The sequence below is a fragment of the Halichoerus grypus genome, chromosome 5 (assembly GCF_964656455.1).
Source record: "Halichoerus grypus chromosome 5, mHalGry1.hap1.1, whole genome shotgun sequence".
NCBI lineage: Eukaryota > Metazoa > Chordata > Mammalia > Carnivora > Phocidae > Halichoerus > Halichoerus grypus.
Genome location: NC_135716.1, coordinates 138,650,416 through 138,669,026, shown reverse-complemented (window position 1 = coordinate 138,669,026; position 18,611 = coordinate 138,650,416). Strand labels below are relative to the sequence as shown.

The following is an 18,611-nucleotide window of genomic DNA, read 5'->3' as shown; positions in this document are numbered from 1 at the left end:
TTCTTTATGATGTGCTAATTCTTTTGGGGGTCCTTTCAGCTCATCTTAAATGGTTGCATATAGAGTAAGAAGGATAAACCTCAGAAGCTATATTAACTTCCATTTTATTCTCCCCATCATAAAAATGATTTTAAAACATTTCTATTCACTGAAAAAGGTTAAAAGTCAAAATAGTCTGAATGTTTTACCTTTTTTTATTGTTGAGTGCATTAATCATAATAAATCACGTTGGAATGAACCATAATGGATTTTATCATTAGGACACAAATCTAAGATGAGTGCAGGATCTTAAACTACCTCCTCATATCACACAGCGTGTGTTTCTACCCAGAGGAACAGAATGGCCCTTTAACTGTGGGATTAATCTATGCAATCGCAGCCTTTATTTAGCATCACGGTGGGTGATCCTCTCATCACAAGGTGCAGATGAGATGGTCCTAGGAAGGTCCTGTTCTTGCCTGTGCAGCAGCTACCAGAGAGCACTGCCTTCTCTCCATTGGAAAGAGATGAGTCCGAGCATAAACTTGCTGGTGGTAGATGACTTGCAAAATAGGGTATGGGTACTGCCCAACTTTCATCCTGAGCTTGAGAAACAGTGTGGAAATGGATGCTGATACCATTCATCTGACAGCCGTGACTGGAGCACCCATTGCTGCACCTAGACCCGGAGGTTGTAGGGGACTCTGAATGCCCGGAGGGAAAGAGAACAGCTACAGCAGCTGTTAATGTGCCATTTAGGCTGTAGAAAGATATTTCAGTATCATTAATGAGCTCGATTTTAAACCAGCTCGTGATTCGTCTGTATTAGTAAGATAGATAAATAATCGGAACTTTTTTCAGGAAGAGGCATCTCGGTGGAGCGGTGCCCTGGAAGTGGGACGAGCTCTGACCTACTGGGTTCAAGTCCTGCTCCTCCATTGTGTGGCCTCTTGCCTTCTTCGGGACTTCCCTCCCTCTGTTATCTTCTGAGTCTTTGCTTTCTGCCCATCTCTCGCAGGCAAGCGTGCTTTACTGCCTCCCATCTTCAGGAAGCTCTGCCTTGCTTCCCCCCACCCCCTATAGCTTCCACCCTATTTTCTGCTTCCCTCTACACACTCATTTCACGAAGAGTTGACTACGCCCGTTTTCCCTTCTTCATTCCTGATTTTGTAAACCATTCTAACCTGTCTTAGAGCCTTAGGAGAGCCTTACTCTCCTGGAGCTCATTTATTCTCCTTGTACCTGACCTCTCAATAGCATTCAACTCAGGCCACCACAGCCTCCTCCCTGAAATACTTAGAGTCGGTAAAACCATGCTTTCCTATGAGTTTGGTGACTCAGCTAAGCCGCCTGTTTTGACACTCACTTTAGTAGCTCAGAGGCCTCTCTTGATGTCAAGACTTACTGAATTCTAGATAATTTTGCGTGTTAGACTTTACCTCTGGTTGAGGTATTACTGCGTTATAACATAAACAAGGCTTGGGAGATACCAGTGGGTCTTAAAAAAAAAAAGACTTTTGATCCTGCTTATGTTTGCAGGAGGCTTTATAAAGTAACTTGTTGAACAGGCAAGAGGCCTCTTGTATATATTAAATGTATGGATTTACTATTGAACAATTTAACATCTTTGGGTCATTATGTTCTTCTAAGTCTAGGTGATACTTATTTCTTGAAGGTTCCGTCTTAAAATTACTGATAATAAATGCAGTATGTTTAATAAAATCCTAACCAATCCCTACTAATGCCAAGAAAAACCTGCTATATAAGACAAGATGATTCTTAGTATACTTCAGAGTTGTTTTTATTTTTTGCGTGTTCTTTTGCAGCTGATATAACCTTTCTTTGAATTTTTTCTTTGGATAACCAAATTAGAAACTTCAACTATAAATATACTTTATTGACTTAAGTAGGACACAGTTTTTATAACATACAAGGGAAACTATATGAGGCAGTGTGATGTATCACAAAACATACAAGCTTTAGAACGAGAGACCTGGGTCTGAAATACTACATAGTAGGTGTATGGTCTTAAGCAAGTTGCTTGACATCTCTTGGTGTCAAGTTTCTGCAATATTTAGTTATAAGTAGCCAGGCTATTAATACCTACCTATTGGAAAATAAAAATGCAAGCATTTGAGACATTTGTAAGTACCTGGCACAGAGTGCGTACTCCATAATTTGGAGTTTATTCTTTTTATTCTTTTATTCTTTTCAGTCTGTGTTTTTGAAATGATCGATATGCAGAGGTTTGATGACCATCTCTTTAGCTGCCTCCTGGCTCTCTTGAGGGCACTGAATGGATGAAGGCTTCCAGCAGCCTTCAGGTTTGGTATAACAGTTGTTCTGCTAAAGCAGTAGTAACGATAGGTCATTGGGAATTAGGTGAGGGCAATGATCTGGAGAATACATAAAGTCAAACTTGCAGCATTTTGTAGTCCTCTCTAACCTGCTTATATATTGGATTTTAAAAGAAAAGTGCAGAGTTTGCTTGTTTCCAGAATTTTTCCCAAACAGATTGCAACTATAAATGCGCATTACTGAAAACTTTCTGTTCTTGACTTTGATACTTTGAAGAAAGAAACATAGACCAGTTAAATCTTCTCTGACAACTTGAATAACAACAACCCAAACTCCTACAACAGACGAGATAAGGTCCTGCTGTCTTGAGCAGCATTTACCAAGGATAATATTCACAGGACAGTGAATTTTTGAGTAAGCACTCACACTGACTTGTCACAGTTTTCCTTTTTTAAAAATCCAGCATGTTCCATTGTTTGTGGAATAGTTATAGTTTATTGAGATCTCTCCCTCCCCCCCTTCCCATTAATATTGTACCTCCTTTGACTCCTAAAAATCCCCTTTAAGAAGCTTCCTTAAGCAAAGAACAACACTGCACTTTCTTCTCATTCCTGTAGGACTTGCTTCATAACTGTCCCTATAAAGTTCTTGGTCAAAGTGTTTAGTAAATCTCATAATTTGGGAGACAGACGGAGTTGAAATTAATTATGTATTTTTTTTCCCTGTATCTTCTTTTTACTTTCTGTAACATCAGGCTGTAGAAAAACTTACCAAAACAAACCTTGATTTGTTATAGGAGACCCCACGAATTATTTTTGAGTTATTTTCATGTCATTTGATCTGATTTTGTTACTGGTATTTCTTAAAAGAATCAGGGAGAAATAGGAATTTTCTGAATTTATTTGGAAATAAAATTTATGCCATTGGAAATAACCACTTACTTGCCTCTTTTCCACAGAGATGTCTTACTGTTTTCTCTGGGTGAGTGTAGGCTAGTGGGAAGTCTCACTACCTAGCATGTATTTACTAAAAATGATGGAAGATCCTGGAATTCTAGTGAGTAATTAGTGTCCAGTAAGCATCTTTAATGCATACATTTCTAGCATGGACAGTAGTCTCATAGTTGAGTAACATCTTAGTTTGCTATTGCTGTATAACAAATTACCACAAACATAGCTTAAAACAAAACACATTTATTACTTCATTACCTTATTACCTTATTACCAGTGAACATGAGTCAAGAGTCTGGGCATAGCTGAGGTGGTCCCTCACCTCAGGGTCTCACAAGGCTGCAATCAGCATTTCATCCAGGCTGCATTCCTTCCTGGAGCTCTGAGTCCTCTTGCAAACTCTTGTGAGTACTGGCAGAATTGAGTTCCTTACAGCTTTAAGACTAGGGTTCCAGCTTTCTTAAAGCTGGCTGTCAGCCAGGGGCCTTGCTTAGCTCCCAGAGGTCCCTACATTTCCTTGCCATGTGGCCCTCTCACAGGCCCTTTTACATCATGGCAGCTTACTTCTTCAAAGGCAGCAGGAGAATCTCTCTTCTAGTCCCTCTTTTAAAGGGCTCACCTGATTAGGTCAGGCCCACCCAGGATAATAACCTTTTACTTAATTCACAGTCACCTGATTAGGAACCTTAATTACATCTGCAAAAGTCCCTTCACCTTTGCAATACAACAACCTAATCACAAGAAGAACATCCATCATATTCACAGGTACTGCCCACATTCAACTGGAAGAGATTATATAAAGTATCTACCCCAGGGGCCAGGAGCCTTGGGGCCAACTTAGAATTCTGACTACCACAAATATTAATGATGACTGTAATAGAATCTTTGTGAGTACTATTTTTGGCCTGTGCTTTCAAGGTTTTCCTATTGGGCCTCTCACTTACAACTGCCTTCAGGGATCAGAGTCACTAAATGACTAGAATTTCATGTTTGCCTGTGTCCTCTGGACACTATTTGAAACAACTCAGGTAGCTCAGGAAAATGGCAAAGTGGAGAGAAATTCAGAAAGTCTGATGGTTAGAAAACCAATGACAAGCCAGAATGCTTTTTGAAATCCATCTCCTAGGGGCACCTGGGTGGTTCAGTGGGTTAAAAGTTGGACTCTTGATTTTGGCTCAGGTCATGGTCTCAGGGTTGTGAGATCAGAGTCCCGTGTTGGGGAACTGCTTAATATTCTCTCTCTCCCTCTCCCTCTGCACCCCACCCCCATACATGCTCTCTCTCTCACTGTCTCTCAAAAAAATAACAGAAGAAAAGAAATCCATCTTCTATTTTCTTTACCACCATTGGGGGTTTTTTTTAGAGCAATCAATAGGAGAAAATGTCCCATTGAAACACAGCATTCTGCTAAATTTCTGCTTCTTGTTCTATAAAATTCTTTATTTTTACATAGTGAAAAGAACTTTGAAGGAATATTTTGTTTGTTCCAGGAAAAGGGCAGCATTACTTTATAATCTTTTTTTTTTTAAATCTGATACTTCTGAAAAATACATTGAAATCAAAGTTTTGCTTTATTAAGAAAAAGCCAATTAGTCATTAATCTGTACAACCATGGCATAACAGTTGTGCAGAGCTAATTGGTAAAAGAAATTGTAACAAGAAGCTTACATTTAATCTAACGGGCAGAATCCAAATTTGATTTCAAAAATAAAAGTCAAGATTAATGTCCTCTCGCTTTTAACATAAAGTAGTTTACTACCATTTTGAAATTTTATCCTGTCAATTAAGTATATGAAGCAAATTAACCAAAACATACATTATGCATGTGGAGAAAATATTAAAGTATATAATAAGGAAATGTGCTCAATACAAGTCTTTAAAAATTGAAAACACAAAGTAATTTTGAGATTCATGACAGCCTTAGGGTTCATCTTACTTGACTGTGATAAATTTAAAAGATTATACATAGTTTGGCTTCTTCTTGAGTGCAAACAGTATTTCTTTTCTCTTTAACCCTTCAAGGAGGATTTGAGTTTTGCTGTTTTTGAACCTGTTTACCAACTTCATCATTCTTCATGCTCGTGATGGCCTGCATCTTACCTCTATTCCCCTTTTTAAAGGATAAATGTAAATGGTGGATTTAAATCATGTCACTCTCTCTGCCGTATTTAGAATGGCATGGGATGGAACTCATGAACTTTTCAAAGAAATGCTCCCTTTTCTGTGAGTCCAACCATTTGCTTTCTTTAATAAGGTTAGTTCAGATGCTGCATTTCCTCAGTGATTCCATTGTCTGAAAAAAATTCTGCCATCTTAAAAGTTCTGACATTTTCATTTTCTGTTCTATTTCTGTTTCATGACACATAATTCAGGCATTTGACTGAGCTTAAATCAGTGGACTGGTTGGCAGCCTAAAAATGTGTTTTGCACAAAAGAGTTTTGAATGAATTGAGAGGTTTGTTTACATTTTGGTAACTTTTATTTCTTCCCTTTAATTTTTTAATTTGAAGTCCCCTCTCTGATGTAGTTCTGTGATTATACCTTAGGCTAGGTTACTTACAATGAATGTTGGTCCAAAACCCCAATCAATCCTAATGATGTTAGGATATTGGTATGGTGTGCCTTTGGTTACTGATTCAAAGAGCAAGGAAACATAGCGAACGTCGCTGAGTGACGTGCTTTTTCATTCAAATCACGTAGATATTGATCTGGAATGGATGGGATCTAGATTTGTCCAGTTGGTGTGAAATTACACACCACTTCGTAATGTCCTTACATGGTACCATGTAAATGTTCCTACCAGCTTGAAATTTGTTTCTTTCTTGGGGTCAAACTCCCAAGTTTTACTATGTCGGTTAGTAAAGCCACAGATAAAGCTGAGACCGTTAAACCTAGTTTAAATATCTTTTCAGGCCACTTGCTGTGTTCTAGACCCTTTGTTGGATATCCTGAAAATAGAAGGGGCAAAACACACTATCCTTATAGAATCTGTAGTCACACTCAAAGCCTGTGTTGTAGAACCTCATGAAGGAAATCTGTGAACATAAATAACAAGGACATATTTAGATACAGGCCAAACTAAGTTTGGGGACAGATCTATACCTATAAAGTGCTTGGCACGGTGCATAGGAGTTAGTAACTGCTCACTAACAGGTACATGCTCATATCATTATTATTTTCATTACTTAGTTTTCCGGCTCACCCCAATAATTCTCTGGTCATAGAATACAACACATGCAGACGTATGTAAGTAAAGGAGATTTGATTCTTTTGACGTGCATACAGACCAGTTTTGTGCTGCAAATTTAAGAGAGCCCAAATTTGTCCTGTGATGTGGAGACAAGGAGTCATTTCCTTTATTTTTATATCCAAGTTTTCATTGTTTTAATTGGCACCCTTCCAGACTGATAGATGGCTCCAGTTCTGTGCCAGCGTGGCTGCCGAGAACGTTACAAACGCAGTATAATTACAAGGGACGATTTTCCCATTATTTTCTTCCCAAAGCATTTTCTATGCTGGAAATGTTATGAAAACCTCAGAAACTATGGTAAAAATACTATTTTTAAAAAACAAGTTTTTATTGTATTTTCTTAACATAAAAGTAATATACGTTTATCACAGGAAAAACAAGTAAGCAAAAAGAGGCAATGAAAACCACCCAAATCCAACACACAGAACCACCGTTACAGTTTATGTGCATTTTCTTCCAGTTCTTTCTCTGTACAGAGACCGATATTTTTAAGTGGCATCCTAGCACAACATCCTATTTTATAATCGCTCTCCCTGTCTTTATTCCATGTCATCAGTGGAATGTCCTTATTCTCTGACAGTACTATTTGCATGGGTTCTATCCTATTTATTTAACCAGTTTCAAGTGTTGGGCATTTAAGGATTTTTTTTTTTTTTTACTTTGATCTTTTCTTTCTTTTTTCTATTATAAGTAATTCATTGGATGAGCAACTGAGTTGTCATTGTTGAGGGTCTTTTTTTAATGTTAAAATAGCTAAATTATTTAAAATGTGGAGAAAGTGCTTTGGTGCTTCAGTAAGGTACCTGGCAAGATGAAGTGGTTGCAGATGAGGTCTTCATGTGCCTTCGAGAGCCTCCTTTCTGAAGGCTCCCGGGGGCTGCAGGCACATACAACTTGCAGGAAATACTGGGCAGGGGCCCTCCATAATTAGACAAGATCACTCATGCCAAAAGGGACTATGATTGAGTAGAATAAGTTGAAGTCAGTTCTAGTTGGACTTACCCAGGGACCATTTTGCTCCCTGTTGGTTGCCTGTGACAAATTCAAAGCGATTCAAAACAAATTTTGCGCTCACAGGTGGGTTTCTTTTTTAATTCTTTCAGGTTTATCTTTTAGGCTGTACAAGCGTCGTGCCCTGAATTAAAGTGTGCTTATCACTCCATCCTTCTTGCCAGGAATGCCATCTCCAACCACCCTGAAGAAGTCGGAGAAGTCTGGTTTCAGCAGCCCCTCCCCTTCGCAGACCTCCTCCCTGGGAACTGCATTCACCCAGCACCACCGACCTGTCATCACAGGACCCAGAGGTGAGCCGCTCAACAGGCACTCTTGCTTGTGCTTAGATCATGGCCTTGGGAGCAGCATAACAAAAGGAGAGACATGGAGGCCTCTCCCAGAATGCTCCTAAAGGCAGTGAGTGCTCCAGTTTCTCATCCTTGGGGACAGCTTTGGCATCAAACCCTTGATCCTTACCTCAGGCCAGAAAAGGAACCAAACCTCTCATTCCCAGTGGGATGTTGCAAAGAGGTGGGAGATAATTTGAACTGAACCCAAATCAAATCTGTCCTACAAGTTGGACAAGAGGAGTGTGTGTGTGTGTGTGTGTGTGTGTGTGTGTGTGTGTCAGGTGAGTATATTTTCCTGTAGTTAGTTACCTGTTTTCAAGGAAGAGCTGTTTTGCATTCTCTCATCCCTGCTGATTCCCTTTCCTTGAAACCTGATTTCAATATGTGGCATTTTGCATTGAGGTTGTTTGCATCACGGTGTTGACGAGCAGTCTTCACTCACTCCTTTTGAAGTGGTAGATAGTTTGTCTGGTTTTCATTGCAATGTTTTCATTATTTTTTGTCTCGTGTGCTTTTAAGTTTATTATTAAAATGTGTCCACAAGAAATATGATTTGTATTTCACATTAAAGACAAGCTTTAAACCTCAAGAGAATGTCAGCAAATCACTTAACTTGATCTTATTGCAAGATGAAAATATTTATTAGTTTGTTTATGAAACTCCCACAGTAGGAGTATGAGTAATTGTAACCACGTTCACTTTCTTCCATCAGATTGTCGCTTAGGTAGGTCTGTGATCTACCAGCTGGTATTATAAAACATCCTAGAAAGTTATGGTCTCTTGTCTACTTTGACATATGCCTGGGGAAACTGATATTTCTTGCATTAATCTCAGTGTTAGACCCAAAAATCTGAATCCCTTTATGAATACTCTGTGAGCATCTCAGGGAAAAATGGCAGTTGAGAGGGCCATCCAATGCACACATGCAGAAATTACACTGAAGAAAGTAAGTATTCGGACTATTTTGTGAAGCGATTACTATATCCACAATTATGAAAACTTACTTGCTCCATCTTTTAAACATCTTGTGATCATTGACAGAATTTTCTCAAGATCCCTTATTATTTCACTTGTGCGGTGTGCGTGCGCGCATGTGTGTGTGTGTGTGTGTGTGTGTGTGTGTTATAATCAGAAAGGCAAGTTATGTATTTTTTTCTAACTTGAAAACCTTGCATCCAAATTGGATCATACAGTCCCAGAATGAGTCTCTTTCAGTGGGCTAGCATTATGATATTATCCTCAGAGTCAGCATTCATTAAGCATCTAAACTGTGGTGGAAAATAAAAGATATGAAGTCCTTTTAGTCAGAAGATTTTCAGTCTCGAGGAGATAAGGCATGTGATGTTTCTCGTCTTTCTATGGTCAGGTTAACGTTTTAAATGCTAAATGAATGTTAAAAGTAGAAATTTCTGCGGGAACTCAGAGGAGGGGACGATGGAGTTTCATTCATTCATTAAATGACAATTTACTGAGTGCCTGTCGCTGGGAATTGAGTGGTTCCTGTCCTCATCAAGCATACAGTGTAGGGCAGAAGAGAGATGCAAGAAAATAAGCATTCAGAAGATGATGTGGAATGTGCTATTACCACTTTTTATCAAATAAAGAGACTTCAAAGTTTAGATAGCACTGAGGTCAAATCTTAAGAAGTCGCTTACATGAATAGAGGCCGTTCCAAGCAGAAGGAAGATTCACAGTGGAGCCAGGTAATCAGGATTGGGAAGAGCAGGATGCTAGCAATCAGGATAGCTGGGTGAGCTGCCTCTTTGCCTTTCCACTTATCTTGTGGATTTTTTTTAATGTCCTCATCAATAAAATGAGACAGTACTATTGTTGAATGAACTTTTCCTCCCAGCCTCCTATTCTTACATAGAGACATGATAAAAAAAAATATTTGTAGAGACTCTTTGAGGAGCATAAAGCAGTGTGCATATATTATCATTTATTCAATAAATATTGAGTGCCTTCTATGAGTCCTGTCTTAAAACCATAGTTCTACACATTATAATAACAATTCTAGCATTTACCCTTGAGGGCCAACATTGGGAGCTTCTTCATGCTAGATGCTTAAACACACTTGCTAAAATGACCCACACTGGGTTGAACCAGACTGGACCTCCCTAGCCTTCAGAACAATGAGCTTTGATCTCCTATTCATACCATGAAAAAAATGTTTATGAGGAAAAGAGAAAGATGCCTAGTTTAAGAATTATGGAATACCAAAGATTCTTTGTTTTCACCAGAATTCAAGATGGTTCCCAGCATCCTCGGTTCTCCTTTCTGGAAAATCTACTCAGGTACCCATTCTTATTGCACCCTGCCTCCCTCTTAGTGGTCTGGTAAGGGGAATTGGAGTAATTTAGATGAAACTCTTTGTTGGCATCTTTGTGGCAAGAATCATAGTGGAGATGGGCTAACACGAGACACTTTGGGGCTAAGATACTTTTTAAGGTTGGTGTTGAGCCTCTTGCTATCTCAGAAATATTTGCTGCAGGCGCCATATTGCCCTTTATTCTTCTGTGACAAAGATGGAAAGCTAATGGTTGGAATGAAATCACAGGATTAAGTGTTGATGTCTTAGGAAGATGAGGCCAAAGTGAAGGAGAAAGAGTCTGACTGAATGAGCCAGTGTGGAGTAAATGTGATGTGTACCTAAAGGAGACTTCAACCTCCATGTTCCTTTTATTGTAAAGAGTTGCCATAACCCAAATCAGTAAATCATTAGAGAATCCAGACAGACAGTCGAACTTTACAGGGCCTGGAAGAAGAGAAAGGTGTGTCCTTTATCAGGGTCCTGGGGCACAGGGACAGGGGAAGCTGTTTACTACACCGTTGCTCAGAATCACATGGTATATTCACCTCTCCATAGTACCCCGATTGCAAGGCTTCTGCTGCCTCCTTTGGGGAGAGTATGTGCTATGGTGAGTGCTGTGAATTGTGTAAGATTGTTGAATCACAGACCTGTACCTCTGAAACAAATAATACATTATATGTTAAAAAAAAAAAAAAGATAGTAGGAAGGGAAAAATGAAGGCGGGGAAGGGGGGAAGTCGGAGGGGGAGACAAACCATGAGAGACTATGGACTCTGAGAAACAAACGGAGGGTTCTAGAGGGGAGGGGGGTGGGGGGATGGGTTAGCCTGGTGATGGGTATTAAAGAGGGCACGTTCTGCATGGAGCACTGGGTGTTACACGCAAACAATGAATCATGGAACACTACATCAAAAACTAATGATGTAATGTATGGTGATTAACATAACATAATAAAATAAAATTAAAAAATTTTTCTTAAAATTTCTCATGGGAATACCTTGACCAGACAAACACCAGTTCGTAAGCAATAACTCTGTAATATATCTCAGTGCCCAGGCCAGAGGTGATATTTTAACACTTTGCTGTAGAGCAGAGCAAGGTCACCTCGCTAAAAAACAATGGCCCTATTTTTTACTACAAACATAAGCCATATTTGGAAATATGGTGGACACTTGTTACAAAGGAAACCTCTCTTTGAAATTGCAAAGCAAATGCAAAAAAAAAAAAAGGGGGGGCCTTGAAGGGAGGCAGCATTTCACACTGGGTAAGCATAAAAGCTCAGGGGTCAAACAGACCAGTGTTGGAACCCTGTCTCCACCACTGTTACCAGCTGTGTGGACCTCGTACATTGCTTTACTTCTCTGAGTTATAGGTTCCTCATCTATAAATTGGAGATCATAATCTTTACCTCAAGAGAATCGTATTATCTAAGGAGGAACTGAAATCATGTATTTACAGTTGTTTGCACAGTGCCTGGAAATAGAGTATGTACTCAAATCATGCAAACAAGTAAATCACCCATTTTTACCCAGGCTTTGAAAATTTCATGCTGTCTCTACTACTTTCACCTATCAGCATTTTGCCTATTCCAAGACCAGCTCAAATACGATTTTCTACACAAAGACCCCCTAGCTCCACGCAGGCTGCCATCACCTCACGCTCCTTAAAGTCCCATAGCCTTTCGCGCCCAGCACCTTGCTTTGCTAGTTAATGTACCTGTCTTGTCGCTCTCCTAGAATGGAACCTTTGAAAGGGAGGATCTATAACTTAGACTTTTCGTTATCTTCATTGTGTCTCGTGCACTGAATTTTATGCTCAAATATTGGTTGAATAAATAAAAAGTACTCACATTGTACATCAATGTACACAGAAAGCATTCATCCCCTCCCTGACACTGATAAGATCATATTGCTTCAGAAGAACTAAATAGTGATAAATGTATAATAGTTTAGGCAGGACTTCTTTGTAAGGAATTGTCCAAGATGGGGAAGAACGATGGCCTTCCCGCTAAAGAAAGCTTTTATAAGATTATATGAGTAAAACTTTCATATAAAAGTTACGGTTTTTCTTAGTTTCTGCTATTCTGATCTCTTCTCTGTGTACATCGTGAAGGTAGAGACATGTGGCTTCTTAAAACAAATCCCCCTCTGATATTGGCTTTCTTTGTGGTTTTGATAAGTCACTTAACCCCGTGGCCTCAGTTTGGCCATCTGTACCATGGGGACCATCCTTGGCCACCTATGTAGTTAAAATTAGATAAAGGAGTGAAAGCCTTTTGGAATATCCTGGGGAGTGGAGAAGACATTCAGTTTCCATAAAAGCATTTGTATGTCATTATACATTATTACAATTACTATGCACTTTAAGCTGAAAGATTGGGCTTTCAAAGACTTCTTTTATCAGCACTTAATTTCAACCTAAGAAAGTATTTAATCACGACAGTTTATTTTATTCACGATAATTGAAAAAAATCTTTGTTCTTCCCTTTGCTTTTTTAAGAGTTATAAGTTTGATAATTTAAAGGGTCTAACTCCTTTTATTGGAATTATTTGGAGCAATCAGTGATATTTTAGAGTCTCTTGAAAGTTCATCTTCTTGAAATTTAGATGTCTGCCTAAAATCTTTGCTATTTTCAAAAACAAGATAATGAATTATACTTAATTTAAGCATTTCACTTAATTTAATGCTTTACACTAAGTAAAGCAACTCTTGTGCTTTAGGGTTTTAGAAATGGGGAGGCGCCCACACGGTACACATTGCAAGGCAGAGGTTGAAAATAATTAGCAAGTAAGCACTTACTGAGCCTCGTCTAGAACCACAGAATTTGAGAACAGTGCTCTGGAAATCTGGTCTCATCCATTTCCTGTATCAGCTAAGAATGTGTTTGATTGCAAGCAACAGAAGATCTGACTAAACAGGTCTTATGTTTCTCCTATAAAAACAAGTATGTAATTCAGGACTGTGATAATCCAAGGATTGAGATTTTTATCTCTTAGCCTTGCTTTAATGGGTTGTGTTCATCCTCATACTGTGACCTCCTGGTCACAATGTGGCCACTGCATACCTGCCTCACATCTGCATTCCAAGCAGAAAGCAAGGCCGGCTCATTCTGCCACCTTTTGTAGAATGTTATGCAGCATGGTCCGAACTATGCCACATGATGACCTCTAGCTGCAAGAGAGGCTAGGAAGTCTAGATTATTTTTTTTAGCTGAACACATTGCCACTCTGTATAAAATTAGGGCTTTATAAGTGGGTAAGTAGGAGGGGAATATGCCAGTGAGCAGTTAGTAATGTATTCCGCGTTACTCCTGCAGATGAGAGATCTCAGCCACAAACAGAAATCAAGTCTCCGATTCAGTACCTCTTCCCCTATGTCACTTGGTTCTACCTTTTTCTCCCCACTGGGAGAAATAAACTGTATTTATTGAAACAATTAATTTGTTTTCACATTTTTTATTAGTCTTAAGACATAACATAGCCATTTAGATCTTTTGATAAGCATGACATAACCCATGTTATCACACTGAGTTTTTTAATAACAGCCATAAACAAATCACTTGACCTTTTTTTTTTATTAGCCCGTGAATCCTTGCTACTGGTAATGCGGGGTTTCTGTTAGATGCAAGGCACTTCAAAACACAATTTTTGAGGTCAGTGTGACTTTTTTGATATTAAAATTGACTTGCACACTCCCCTGACTGGGGATCTGTTCGTTTTTTTCCACCAATATTTATCAAGCACTACAGCGGGTACAAGGCACTCTACTTGTTGCCGAATAGAGTGAACGAGAGAAGCTAGGACTCTGACCTCAGAGTGCTTACCTCCTGGTGGATGACGGGACAAGAAAGCCAGCAGTTCTATTACTGTGATAGGGGAAGCTCAGGGTGTTGTCAGGGACAAGGGCATCCTGATAGAGAACTACCGTGGCATATTGACATTGCGAAGAGTCCAGACAAGCCTAAGACTTAACCCCTCTTCTCCTGCAGAGTGCCTTCTGATTGTAAGCATGCAAAACAAAGTGACAGCGACAAGTTGTGCTTTTCAATAACTAAGTACTGAGGAATTAAAGACCCACACGATGTGAGCATGAAGCTAAACCACCCACTTCTTTATGAGTCAGAAAACATATATACATGAAGGGAGTTTAGAAGTAAAATTGCCTGCCCCGGTACTAAAAATATACATAAGATATGCTGAAACAATAGCCATATAAGCCAAAGATTTATTGTGTGGCTTTCAAAGAGTCATGCCAGTTTCTGTTTGGAGAGGTAGTCAGAAGTTTATATGCTCTATAAACCTCTCTAAGTCCATGATCCTTGTGATTCAAGCAGGGATCCTGCTCTTAGTGATGAAACATCTAAGGGTCTGCAGTTAACAATATTTCCTGGTTTGGCCAAGAAAAACATACTGCAGAGAATTATGAGAATTAAGATCACCTTCCAGGAAGTGGAGGTCACCAGGAAAGGTTGGAGGAGTGTGGATTCATAGACAATAATAGAGGAGGAAGGAAGGAGAGGTAAAATACGAAGGCAGCAGTTATCACTGGATGACAGGGCCCCTTAGAGCAGGAACCAAGGCTTTATTCTTCCTATCTGTGCTCCTCAGCCTCGTGCCTGGCATAAGGAAAGCACTCAACAGATATTTGTTGAATAAATGAATGACTGCGTGGATTTGATTGAAGACACAGAGAAAGTTTGGGAATAACAGGGAGTCATTTCCATCCCCCATTTGTAATAATAATACAATATTCAAGTGCATGTATTCGGTAGGATTTAGGGAGATGCATTGCGTGGTGAATAATGCTCAATACATATTTGCTTTGCCTTAATGAAGAGCTTCTACTTTGCTAGGCATTAAGAAAAATACTGAGCTTGAGATGATCCCCTTTTTGTAGAATATTTGCTGTATTACAAATTTTTTTGTCAAAATTAAGGGCCTGCAAGAAGAAGTACTCCCTTTAATCACCACCATAACCATGGCACCTCTCCCTTGGCATAGGCCCCCTTGATCTAAGTGATAGGTGTGTTCAGCTTTCTCGTATCATATCTGCAAACTTCTTTGCCTCTTAGGAAAGCTTTTAACTTAGTTGTAGAACCTGCTGGCGCTCCTTTCAAAGGAGCTGAATCTAATTTGTCTCTCCTGGTTTAGTGCAATTGAATCATCTCAGGGAAATGAGAAGCAATTAAGTACCTGTTGCTAACAAGGTGCTGAAATAATCTGCCAACAGACACAAGGTGTTTATTTATTATTGGAGTATGTCATTTGAGAAAACATTACGTTGTCATTCTACAATAAGAATTGCCAGAATTGATTTTCAAATGCAGGCATCAGAGACCTAACAAGTACCACCTTTGAGGAGCATTGAAAGACAAGTAAGTAGGGCTTATGAACGTTGGTCAAGGTTAGCTCAAATGCTGGTGTCCAGCACAGTGGGAAACACTGCCGATGGGATTTGAAGGATCTGGATGGCCAAGAGGAAGGGCAGCTTTTTAGCAAAGACCCTTTAAGTCCCAGTTCAGGAAATTATTAAATTCATTAGCCAGATACTTATAACCAGCTATTACTGCCCAGCCAAAGGAAAAAACAGTGCCAGCAAATGTTTTAAAACTACAACTAAACAAAAGTCAGGAAGCGTGTAATTAAAACTGTACCTTTATTGTATTGTAAAGAGTTTCACTATGACATGGAAAATATTTAAAGGAGAAGGCTGTTTAGCTAATTTGTCTGCAAGTGAACTGCTTAGTGGAAAACTATCCTAAATTAACTGTAAGGCCACCCACCGAGTGAACCTCATAAAAGGCCATGGCTGCTCAGCTTGGTTTTGTGTAACCGTTCAATAATTACTAGATAAATGCATAACTAAAAGCTCTATTACACTAATAATTTGTACTGAGATAGATGTGTGGGACACCCTGCTGGGTTAATTTGTCATCCCCACAGCAAACTTCTAAAGAGAGCTCTTCTGTAGGGGAATCGTGCTAATATGTGGTCCCAAGGAGGACAGGTTAGTGCAGTAAGACCAGTTGGCTCCTTAATCTCCTAAAGAGGCAAAATGCCCCCAGGGTGAGTGCCAGAGAGAAAAATAGGGTGCTTAACCACGTGTGCCTAGATTTAAACTCATCTTGACAAAAGAAGCTGCTCTCCCTTGGAATTCCTGGCCCCTTTCTCTCCATCTCTCTGTCTCTCCCTCCCTCTCTTCCTTCCCCTGCTCCCCCACCATAGACCCACATAGGCACACATGGTGAAGGCAGGGTTTTGAGCAAGGTTTCTTTAAAATCCTCTCATTGATAAGACTTCCCAGTATGGCTTCTACTATAAATCACATAATCAGATAAATCCCTAGCAGTTCTTTCTTCTTGGTCTAGCTTAATATCATGTGGATTCCATGTTTGAACTCATTCTTTATTTTCCTCTTTTCGGAGTGGAATAAAAAAGTCAGTATTGGACTTGTATCTCCTCTTTATGTGGAATGTTTTCCTCTGTCACATACACACACACACAATTGCTGTTTTAAATATGAGGCTCACATTGAAGCTTCAGTGCAGGGTTTTCAGCCTCCCCTATTGACAGAACCATAAATCATGTTAAAGTTAAGTGAATTACTGTAGCATAGAACTGTGGCTTTAACAATGTTTATGTAGTATCAGCTTATCATCCATGTAGGCGGGGAGGGGGGGCGGGGGGGGGTGGTGAGCACTAATATTTGAAATGGGAACGGACGGCCCTATTAATGTGGTCACAGTATCCCAGAGAGTCACCCATTTCATGCCGCCTCCTTTGTATTGTTAAAATGAGTGTACTAATCACACGTAGAGAATGTTGTTTAAAATGTATATTTCCAGAGTAAATTTCCAGTTGTCATGTGCCATTTCTTCATATGAAATGGCGGTCGCTCCCCCACCCCCGGTCAAACACTTCCTTTTTCTGATGTGCAAAACACACGTGAGCAACATCAGAGTTGCCAGGTTCCAATACAATAATAAGGGACCTGTGAACAAAAACTTCTGAAGGGAAATAAACCATTTGACCTCCGAGAAAGAATTCAGAGGGGAGCCGTGGAGCACAATGCAAAGTGCGTGGGCTGTGGGGTCAGCCAGCATAGAATTCGGGTCCTGGCTGGCCACTTGGGATCCGCGAACGCTTGTGCGGCTCACTTATCTTCTACCTGCCTTTGTTTTCCCACCTGTACCAAACGTTAAAGCCTGAGGAGGCAGAGGGAGTGAAATGACATATGGAAAGGGCTGGGAACTGTCGTAAGTACGGTGACTAAATGTTCCCTATCTCTGTGACGGCTCCTTTTATCCTCATACCTGCATTTGCTTTCTTTGCACGTGATTCTCTGGAGAGAGTTCTCATTTCCTTCATTCTTCCATCCTCATCCCCAGCCTACTCTTCCTACCTGCTCCTGTGGGTCTGGGAGGAGTGTGTGTTTCTCCTCTCTGGGAGGAGCCACGGATGCTCAGAGGAGGACATGTGGTCTCAGGGAAGTGAGGCAACCTGATTACCCCATCCCACTGCTCTTGTCTGTTTGGGAAAACAGGGGAATCTGCCCAGTGGGGCAAGTAAATAGCTCCCTCCCATGCTAGGCAGCCCTTTAGCCATGGTAGAGACTTCTCTTGGCTCTGTCTTCATTCAGGCATGGCTCTTGCTAAAGTTAAGATAAGCACCTCTGTGGTTAACAAGAGTCTGTTGTTTATAAGAATCAATTCAGCGGGTAATTACTGAGCATGCTAGGCCCTAATGAACAAACCAGATGAGTTCTGGCCCCACATCTAGCCAAACAGGTAGATAGGAAACAAATTATTATCACTATGATGAGATTAGTGAGAGGCAATCTCAAGAAAGGGATAATCCAGCACAGGTATTTAAAGTATTTGTGGGGGGTTGGATTTATGCATGTCAGTTTGTGTGGGTCCCTTCCATTGGCATGCGATATGAATTTAGAAAACCTTGGCATCCCTGAGGGATATCTCCAGATCTTTCCAAATCCTCCAGTTCCTGAACACTATAATAAAAGTTGTGGAATTGTTGCATACCTGGTAATGAATGCTTTGAAGATATGTTCATATAGATCCTTTCAAGTGAAATATTTTTAAAAGTAAAAGAAACCCAACCAAATTCCTTCACCATCCCCTCTACTCCTCCAAAAGAAAATCATGGATTGGTGCTTGTAAGTAAAATGTCTAGGGGTGGATGGCTTCAGGCAGAGCTGGATCCAGATGCTCAGGTGATACCTTCAGAAATCTGTATGTCTTGTTCTTTCCCTCAGCTCTTCTGTCTTCTGTGTAAACTTCATTCTGAGGCTGAATCTCCTCAGACTGCGGCATTAATGATGTGGGCAGCTCCAGGTTTAATTCCCACCAATGTAACAATCCCAAGGGAGAAAGAGAATAGCTTTTTCACAGTAGATCTGGGCAAGGTTCTACTCCTGGATGCTTATCGCTCTAATTGTCCTGGTTTGGGTCCTTTGCTTGGGTCA

The 18,611-nt window shown here is 40.0% G+C and overlaps 1 protein-coding gene across 6 annotated transcripts in view; it reads left to right on the top strand.

Moving 5' to 3' along the window:
* NFIA (nuclear factor I A) overlaps window positions 1–18,611 on the top strand; it is a 367,960-nt gene that overhangs the window by 280,188 nt on the left and 69,161 nt on the right. For 4 of the 6 annotated variants that reach the window (XM_036070041.2, XM_036070042.2, XM_036070044.2 and 1 more), the window contains 2 exons: window positions 7,653–7,781; window positions 10,061–10,114. In XM_036070041.2, coding sequence (XP_035925934.1) covers window positions 7,653–7,781; window positions 10,061–10,114 — 183 coding nt within the window. The remainder of the gene's footprint in view (window positions 1–7,652; window positions 7,782–10,060; window positions 10,115–18,611) is intronic. The other 2 variants (XM_036070045.2, XM_036070043.2) reach the window with 1 other exon arrangement.